The 9,187-nt window shown below is 43.4% G+C and overlaps 1 protein-coding gene across 5 annotated transcripts in view; it reads right to left on the reverse strand.

The window, feature by feature from the left end:
- The window catches only part of KCNAB2 (potassium voltage-gated channel subfamily A regulatory beta subunit 2), a 202,719-nt gene that overhangs the window by 53,149 nt on the left and 140,383 nt on the right, over positions 1-9,187 (reverse strand). Inside the window, exon 1 of one of the 5 annotated variants that reach the window (XM_069079385.1) lies at positions 5,703-6,969. The exons of the other annotated variants lie outside the window; for them this stretch is intronic. Coding sequence (XP_068935486.1) covers positions 5,703-5,914 — 212 coding nt within the window. The 5' untranslated portion in view covers positions 5,915-6,969. Of the gene's footprint in view, positions 1-5,702; positions 6,970-9,187 lie in introns of those variants that run through there. 5 annotated transcript variants of the gene reach the window in all.

A 9,187-nucleotide genomic window follows, 5' to 3' on the forward strand; every position in this document is an offset into this window, starting at 1 on the left:
ACATAACCCACCCATAACTATAACCCCTCTATAGCATAACCTATCTACATAACATAACTCACCCATAACTATAACCCCTTTAAAATTATAACTCCTTAAGAGAGCTGTCTGGGTCACTGAGATGTTGGGTGAATTGCCTATGGTATAGTATTATACAGTATAGATTAGAGACAAGACCTGAACCCGGGCCTTCCTGATTCCATGGCTGGTTCTCTATTTACTCTACCACACGTTTTGCACATAGGGATAATAATATTTTTCACACGTATAATTGTGTTGTTGAATTTAACCAAATACAAGGTTACTTAAAAGCATTACTAAGTTCAATGTAACTTTCCCTAACATACTATTTTTTCAATCAATAGATAACTAATAGCAGAACGATCACTGGAAGTTCTACAAAGTTTTTGATTTTACAAAGAGGCCCTTATACTCAGAAAGGCTGGGGACTGCTCTTTTAGGGCTTACTCAGACAAGGTACACAATTTCCAGACAATTGACTCTGAGGCAAACACATGTACTACAGATTCGAGATTAAAACAAAACATCTGCAACAGTTAAAAAAAAGAGGTGAATCACCATGTGGCAGAAGGGGCCTTGGACCCAGCATCAAAAGATCTGAGTTCAAATTTTGGCCTTGTTACTTATTATCTATGAGACAGTAGACAAGGTTTTTTTTTTTTAGCCAGTTTGAACCCCAGCTCAAAAGGAAGGATCTTTAAGGTCCCTTCCAGTTCTGTAACCTATGGAAAATCAGGATTCTGGACTAAATAGCATCTACAGCAAACCATGCTAAGTGTCCTCATCGGTGACCCACAAAAGATTTTATACATATATATATATATATATATATATATATATATATATATATATAGCTCTCTTTCTCACTCTCTATACAGAGAGCATGCTCTCTCTCTCTCTCTATATATATAAAATCATATATATGTATATATATAATATCTCACTTCCATTTACTTTAATCCTTTAGTTACATGGTGCTTTTATATCCACTGTCTTACTGAATTTTATAACTGGTAGGCATCATTGTCTCCATTAAGAAAAAACCCAACAATTGCATTTTTTTGTTTTTCTGAGCCTGACAAACATCAACAAATACGGCCATTTCCATATATAAGAACAGAAAAGGAGAATTGTAAATAAAATGGCTAATTTCTACTATTTACAGCTTATTCTTCTTAAAGTGTTAATACATTCATCACGCTTGTTTCAAAGCTGCCCTCTTGCTTATGTTTCCCTTTGAACTTCCTTCTCTTCTGTTCTGTGCATTTTTCTCCCCCAGAGAACACTTTTTACTGCACGGCACGCAGGACTGATTCGCAGTGGCCCACGGACAGTTGGTATAATCCTCCCCTTTTCAGTGAATCCCACCACCCTAAAGACCAATAGAGGCTTCCAGTCAGTGCTACTCTAAGAGTCTGGACTTCCCTAGAAGGGAAACAAACCAGGGCTGTTGGAAAGAGGCAACTTGTCACATTCTGGCGAGTCCATCTTCCACCCCAACCAGGGGACTCCAGAGCCCTGCAGTCTTTTAATACTCTCCTAGTTGTCTGGGCTCCTTCCACCATCCGTGCATTTTAAAAAATATGCCTCAATGACCCTCTTTTCTTTCTTCTGTTTGGCTTCACCATCACTATTCCCTAATTTCTCTCCAAATTCCTTTCCCCCTAAAATTAAAAAAAGAAACAAATACTCTCTTCATTTTGAAGAAAGTGAAGCTATCAAGAAGCCCTTCTTGAGGTCACAGAGAAGAGGGATGACAGGGCAAGGACTGGGCTCTGAACTGAAGTCCTTCCAGGCTTCTGTCCCTTCTCTTCTTCTCCTGACAGTCTCCTACAGTGACCATCCTTAGCAGTCTTAGGAAGGGTGATTTTAAAGTTAATCGTGTCCTCCAATTTCCTTCCTGTTCTTATTTGATTAGCATAAGATACAATCCACCTTCGTGAGATGGGGTTCTCTCATTTAATCGAACGCGGGCAGAGACCTTCGGGTGGTTAGCTGCTACTCTTCCAGCAATCCGGAAGGATAACTGAGCAAAAAACTGGGACATGGCCCGATCCCACAATTGCTCCACTCAAGTTGTCTCTCTGTTAAAATGATGGTATTAGTCTTGCCATCAGCTGCCAGGCAGAAGAGAAGGAACCAGAAAGGACAGCTTATCCCTAGGCTGAAACCTTAAAGGAAGATTTTTTTTTTTTTTTGCTGGAGGGGAAAGCGTAGATCAACAAATTCTGGGGTGATCTGGACAGGGCCAACTGACATATGGCTGCCTCCAAACTTTCACAATGGGAAAGTTAAGTTTCCTGCCATTTTTTCCCCTAATTAAAGCTTGACATAATGATAAAGCAATTGATCGAAAGGCTCGAAACGCAAACGTCCTCGGTCTTCATTAATTCTGCCTCAGATCTTTCTAGTGGCATGGAAAAAATAGCTAATGAGGACTCATTAGAATAACCTTTGGCCGGAGAAAGCATTGGTGCGCATCATGTAACCACTGAATATTTCACTACTGTTAAATATTTCACCTCCGACCTGTACAGCCGGGTTTTAGTTCTTTGGTATGTCAGATTCTTTTGATAAGGATGAAATTTCTTAAACTTAGGCAGTGCTGGCCAGATCACAGATAGCTTGCTGTGAAATGGTTTTAATAACCCTAAAGAACTTATAAAATGGACTAGGGGGCAGGGCAGGGGATCTGGAAAGCAGTGTACCAACATTCCTGGGACCTGCTGGCATCAGGTCTGGGCAGAAAATACCAAATGGAAAGGATGGCCTCTCACCTTTGGGAATCTGCATGTCTGGAGAGTTACCACAGCTGCTGTTATGAAAATTTCCTTTCTAAATAGAGGTGATCTAAGGCTAAATGGAAGGCTGCAGACTAGAGATATTTAGGTCTAACTGGTTCATTGTGTAGACTCAGTAAATCTTAAACAGCCATACCAGGTGTTAACAGAACCAGGAGGGGCAGGCATGAAGAGATAAGTATCTTTCTCTAGGTTCCAGCAGTGAGCGGCCACAATTATTGGTAATGCCAATTTCTACCTTATACCACCAATCTTCTCTGGATCCCTAGGGAATCATGATCTCCTTGAAACCTACCCATCCCATGATGAACAAGCAGCCTTGATGATTTTTGTTCCCCAGGCTCTGCTCCTCAGATGGAAGCATCCCTTAGAGAGCCAGTAACATGAATAATAGTACTTCACCTTTGTCTAGCACAAAGAGTCTTAACCTGGGGTCCCTGAGTTTGGTTTTAAAAAATCTTTTGATAACTGTCTTGATAATTACTTCAATGTAATTGGTTTCTTTTGCAATCCTATGCATTTTATTTTGTGCATTTAAGAAGAATAATCTGAGAAGGGGACCATGACACCATGAGACTAAGGGTAAGGAGCTTTTTATACTTTTCAGAGTTCTCTCTCATTATCATCTTATTCTATAATCTTAGGGTTGGCCTAATGGTTATCGCCAGCAAATCTCCAAGCTGACATCAATAATTGTTCACGCAAATCTTCTCTCAGGCTTCTATAAGAGAACATTCCATTTGTATTAATCTTGACACTCATTGGTTAAAAATAGATGAAAGCAATTATTAAGTAGTTACTGTATACCAAGAATAAAAAAGCTTTAATTAGGCTGATGAAGGTCTTTCTGTTAAATATCCCAATACCCAAATACCCAATATCCTAGTTAGCTATGGATATTAAAAGCAAACCTTTCATTTCCTTCAGGTCTGTGGCCACAGTTTCCTATGATCTGCAGAGATGCTCAAGCCTTGTGGACAAACGAGGAAAAGGCCTTTTGGCCAGAAAAAATGACTAACTATTTTAAGGTTTACCTTGAGTTACACATATGAATCTAGAAATGATTCTTTTAAAAGGAGAAATGGATTTGGTTTTGGGGAACCTTACTGAATTCACAATTTCAAACCAACTGCATTAATCCCTCCATAAATTCTCTGGTTGACTGCAATTTTGTATTATAGAAGACAGACAATCTTAGAGAATAATTGCAACAACTCATTTCTTCTGATACTGTTAATGTTTGAGGAACTAAAAAGAAAAAGCAGCGCTTTGCCTGTTTCCCACTTGGAAATAAAGTTTCGTAAATGACAGGGCAGCAATTGGGGAGTCAGGTTTCTGTCCTAAAAACTGATGTGGACCAGGAGAACACCTGCAGGGAAAGACTCTTATTTTCCATGGGGTGGATCGCTTTTGAAGCAATAATAGCATCTCACATTACTTTTGTAGCTTAATAAAGTGTATTCTTCCAAGCGAGGTTAGCAGTATAAATCCTGAACTTGGTCTCAGTCCAGATCAATGTGGGAAATCTTCCAGTGTGGAAATTCTCTACATTAATGCAAACTGGTCACTTTTCTAGAACTTATGGGTCTTAGTGGGGTTTCTGGGAGGCACTGAGATGTACCACAGGTATGGCCTGTGGCTATGTGTCATACTTACGGTCATATACCTGATAAGTATCAGAGATGGGACTTAAAGTAAGGTCTGTCCACCAGTCCATGCTGCTTCTCCATATTAATTATTACTACGTATATACTGCAGATGAGGAAATTGATGATCAGAGAAATTAAGTGAATTGTTTGTGGTCACACAGAGCTGGGACTCGAACTCAGGTCTGTAGACTCCACATCTGCAGTTCTTGCCCTCTCATAAATGACTTTGAATCAGAAATTACACAGACATCAAGAAGCATTGAAGTCCCAGGTAGTATTACCTTGATTCCATCCCCAATGGGCTACTTATGCAAACCCTACAACATTCCCAAGAGTCATCAAGCAGAAATCATATATTAAGTATCTATTGTGTCTGAAAATGGTTTTCTTATAAGAGTTGAGGAACAAGGAAAAAGGAGGAAAATAATCTGCAGGGTCTTTCCTTTGGGCAGCTGTGGGTATACAAAGCCACATGGGGCAAGATCCATTGTCCCCGATTCACATTTCATTTAGGGAGGGCTTGGGTGGCAGGCAGGCAAGGGGACACAGAGAGATTTCCAAATCACTGTGAGAAATAAGACAGAAGTTCATGAAATACTCACTTGTTAAAAATCAAAGCCTCGTTTGGCTGATATTTGTCTGTGCTAAAGTTTAAGTGGCATTAAACATGGAAATGCTCAAGCCCAGGGGGAACAGAATGGTCTAACTCATGCGTTCAGGGATCTAAGATTCATTTCTTTTCATATTTCATTGCGCAATGCACAAAAATGGAACTGATGTTACACTCGGTTAGCTGAAAAGACATCACATATGCCTACTGCCCTTCCCTGGTGCCAGATCTCTCCTACAGAGAGACCAGAACCCAAGTGTCCTGGTCTCCAGGGCCTGGTCACAGAAGTTCAAAGAAAAGAGGGAAAAATTAACAGGTGTCTCGAAAGCAGTTTCCTGCGACTACAGAAGGACCTCATGATAAGGGTTAAAGAAAGAGGAAAATCTCCAGGGATATCCCTTCTGCCGCTGCAGGGAGGGCACAGAACTCGTGGCCGACACTGGGGCTCATTTTTATTCCTCAACAAATTCACCAAGCCCTAAAAATAGCCCATCCCAGCCACACAACAGCATGAGCTGCCCAAGTCGGGAAGAGCTGGGATTTGCAGATTTAAACAATTTGACAAGGACTATAGATGGAAGCTCACCACTCCCCAAAGGGCAGTGTGGCTTCTCCTCATACCTATATTTCATCCCAGGCTGCTTCACGTTGGCATCGCTGGACGGAGGAACGTTGTGCACGGACAGCTGTCCCAGGCTACGGGCCACCATGGCCACTGCCCGGAACTTGCTCCTGGTGCCCAGGCTGGGGCTGCCGGCATTCTGCCTACTGAGCCGGTCTTCGGTACCTCGACCCTTCAGGCTGTGTTCTGAACACACAAAAGATACCTGCATGATGGCCAACTTTTTCCTTGGGGGTTTTCTCTCTCTCTCTTTTTTCTTCTCGTTTTGTTATCTGTTGGAAGCAGCTTGTCCTCCAAAAGCTGGAATGCAGTTTATTCATGGGGAGGTGAAGAATCCAAAAGGCCACTCAAGGATTGTCAAAGGCAAAAGAGGAAAAAAAAAACCCAAAGCCAGTAGCATCTTTTATTGGCTGATCTTTCAAAAAGGAAAAATAGGAAATATCGAGGACTGTGTCATAAAATACCTTATCAAAGAATTGCCAGGCCGATGAGTTGATGCCATCTTGTCTTCTCTCTCACATCCTGCCTGCGTCTGGGGAATGCCTCGCCTTCCCTTCCCCTGCCAATCTCACGGTGAGCTCCCAGACAGTTTTTCAAAGTTTCATCTTGTTATGTTACTCAGCCGAGGATGAGCATCCTGTAAGAGCAGTTTCTTGTAGGCATGAAGCAAAAGGGGGAAAAAGCAGTCTCTCAATCTCTCTCACTTCCTTTCCAGGAAGGGAGAAGATCCATTCACAGGTGCCGTGTCAGTGGCTCCCATGCATGATGTAACTTGTACCCAGGAGCCCAGGGGAGGGGCAGATGTCCCTGGAGACACGAGGGGGTTGAGTGTGCCCAGGCTTCAGCTCCTGCACTGGTCTTCTCCGTGGCTTTCTGGAGGGGGACTGGATGACGACTGCACGATCACAATGAATGCTGCCGAGCCCTCTCCTAAGTCAATTAGGTGACCAGTGAGCTGAGCAGGAAGAGTTTGGCAATCCATTATTAATGAATCGGGGATATACTGGGCTGTCTCTCCCCCTGCCAGAGAACTCGGATGGCGGCCACTTGCTCCAAAGCCTATGTGAGCACACAGATGCTCTGTGAGCCGTTTGCTGCTCATGGGGAGGGACCCAGTTACGAGGCAAGGTCCAGGGGCAAGGCTATGGATGGAGCCACAGATGGTAAAGGCAAAAGGTGGAGCTTTTTGGGGGAGCAAACAGGACAGGCACAAACTGTGTCTCCCAAGAACTTATTCAAATGTTTTTTTAGGAAAAAAACAACAACAACAAAGCAAAACACTTGATGGAATTCTTGTGCTTAGCTGGTCTCCTGGAAGGAGATGCTATTGGTCATAAAAAAAGAATTCATGCAATATTCAAGCTGGGTCAGGGGCAGTGTGGGACTGGATGTTAATTTTGCATTCAGGAAGACCTGAGTTCAAATTCCACCTCTGACATATACTTGCTAAGGGACTATAGATGAGTTACCTAATCTCAGCCTATGATGAGTTATAGATGAGTTGCAATCTGTCCTGGTGGAGGAAGATTCCACACTGGAAATCCAAGATCTCTGATACACTGACATATCTGAGCCTGACAGCTTTGGTTGAGTGGGGGGAGACAGGGCAGAGGAGAACATGGAGAAAGGAAGGAGATTTGTCTGTGGCCAAGTTTAGAGCACTGTGCTACAGATACCAGACAGCTGACAGTTGATCATTAAGCATATATTTACAAAGTGCCAGGATGATATAAAACCAAAGAGAAATAATCCCTGCCCTCAGGAGCGGGCTTCCCAGCCAGCTTCAAGTTTCAGATTCTCATCCCGAGGTCAGAACCTTTTGATCCACTTAATGCGAACACAGAAAGAAGCTAAGTTGGGAAAGAGTGGTGACCTGAGTGTTCACACCACATGAGGTTCTGGGACACGGATCTGGAAGGGTTCCGTATTTTCTGTCCCACATCAGATGCCATCTCCTCCAGGAAGCCTCCAATGATCTCATACCCTTATCTCTCACAAGGAGTTTTGTTCTGAAGCTAAGGCACCTATTACGCAATACTGTATATTAAGGTTATTTATGTCTGCGTCTGATCCTTCTGACTCAGGGGGGCCTTAGTGTGGGGTCCAGGAACCTTGGTTTGAATTTTTCTTTTACAATTATATTTCAAGAGAATTCGTTTCCTTTCTAATCCTATGTATTTTGTTTTATGCATTTAGGAACAATAGTCTGAGAAGGGGTCCACGGGCTTCCCCAGACTGCCCATGGGGGTCCATGATAGAAGAAAAGGTGTGAAGAAACCCTGTTCTAAGTAGGAAGTGAATACCACAAGGGCAGGCAGGGACCTTTGTGGCTAGCATGGAGTGTCACAAGTTACAAGCACTTTTAGTGAAGAAATGAATGAGCAAATGGTGAAGAAACTCTTGAACCAAACAGGCAGAGATATCCACCACCCTCTTCTCCCTCAGCTTGGCTTCTCCTGGTTAGTAGCAGGCAGTGCTGGGAGGTGAGGCAAAGAAAGGATGAAAAGCCACTACTCTCCCCTGTCTCTTCTCATTAAGCTACGCTTTGGGATTCTTCCTTTCCCCCTCAAAGGGCCCTCTCCTTAGGGGGAAAAACCTCAGTTTGGCTTTCTACCCACACAGCCAGTGCTCACAGAGCTGAGCAGGGAGGAGCTACCTCCTTGCAGGCTGGAATTCCAGTGTGAGAGGCCTCACGTCCAGGAAGAAGGAGGTGCTGGCCCCCCGCGGCCCTCTGCCCTGGTCAGACCCCACAGGGGGCCATGGTCAGTTCTGGGCCCACAGTTTAGGAAGGATGTTAATAGACTGGAGAGTGTACAGGGGAGGGTGATCAGGATGATGAAAAGCTTGGGTTTATGCCATCTGAGAACTGATCAGAGCAATGGAAGATAATGAGCCTGTCAAAGAGAGGGCTCAAGTGAGCAAGTTGGAGCCATCCCCAGTACCTGAAAGGTGATCAGAGTGGAAGAGGAATCAGACAGGTCACTCCATGGTGCAGAGGGCTGGGAGGCAGGAAGACCTGTCTGCCCCTCCCTGGCACATAGTAGGGCCTTAATAAATGCTTGGTGATTGATTGGAAGCTAGGCAGCACAGAAGAAAGGGAGTCATGAAGACCTGAGTTCAAAACCTACCTCAGACTCTTCCTAGTTGTGTGACTCTGGGCAAGTCACTTCACCTCTGTTTGCCTCAGTTCCCTCATCCCTAAAATGGGGATAATGAGAGCACCTTCCTCAAAGGGTTCTTGTGAGGATCAAATGAGATAATATGTGCAATGCATTTTGCAAACCTTAAAGCCTTATTCAAGTGCTAGCTATCACCATCACCACCATCATCATCATCACCATCATCACCATCATCATCGTCATCATCATCACCACCATCATCATCATCATCATCATCATCATCATCATCACCATCACCATCATCATCATCATCATCATCATCATCATCACCATCACCATCATAATCGTAATCATCATCATCACCA

The sequence above is a fragment of the Petaurus breviceps genome, unplaced genomic scaffold (assembly GCF_028583685.1).
Source record: "Petaurus breviceps papuanus isolate PSGF00001 unplaced genomic scaffold, PetGlider_PUasm1.0 91041, whole genome shotgun sequence".
NCBI classification, from domain to species: Eukaryota; Metazoa; Chordata; class Mammalia; order Diprotodontia; family Petauridae; genus Petaurus; species Petaurus breviceps.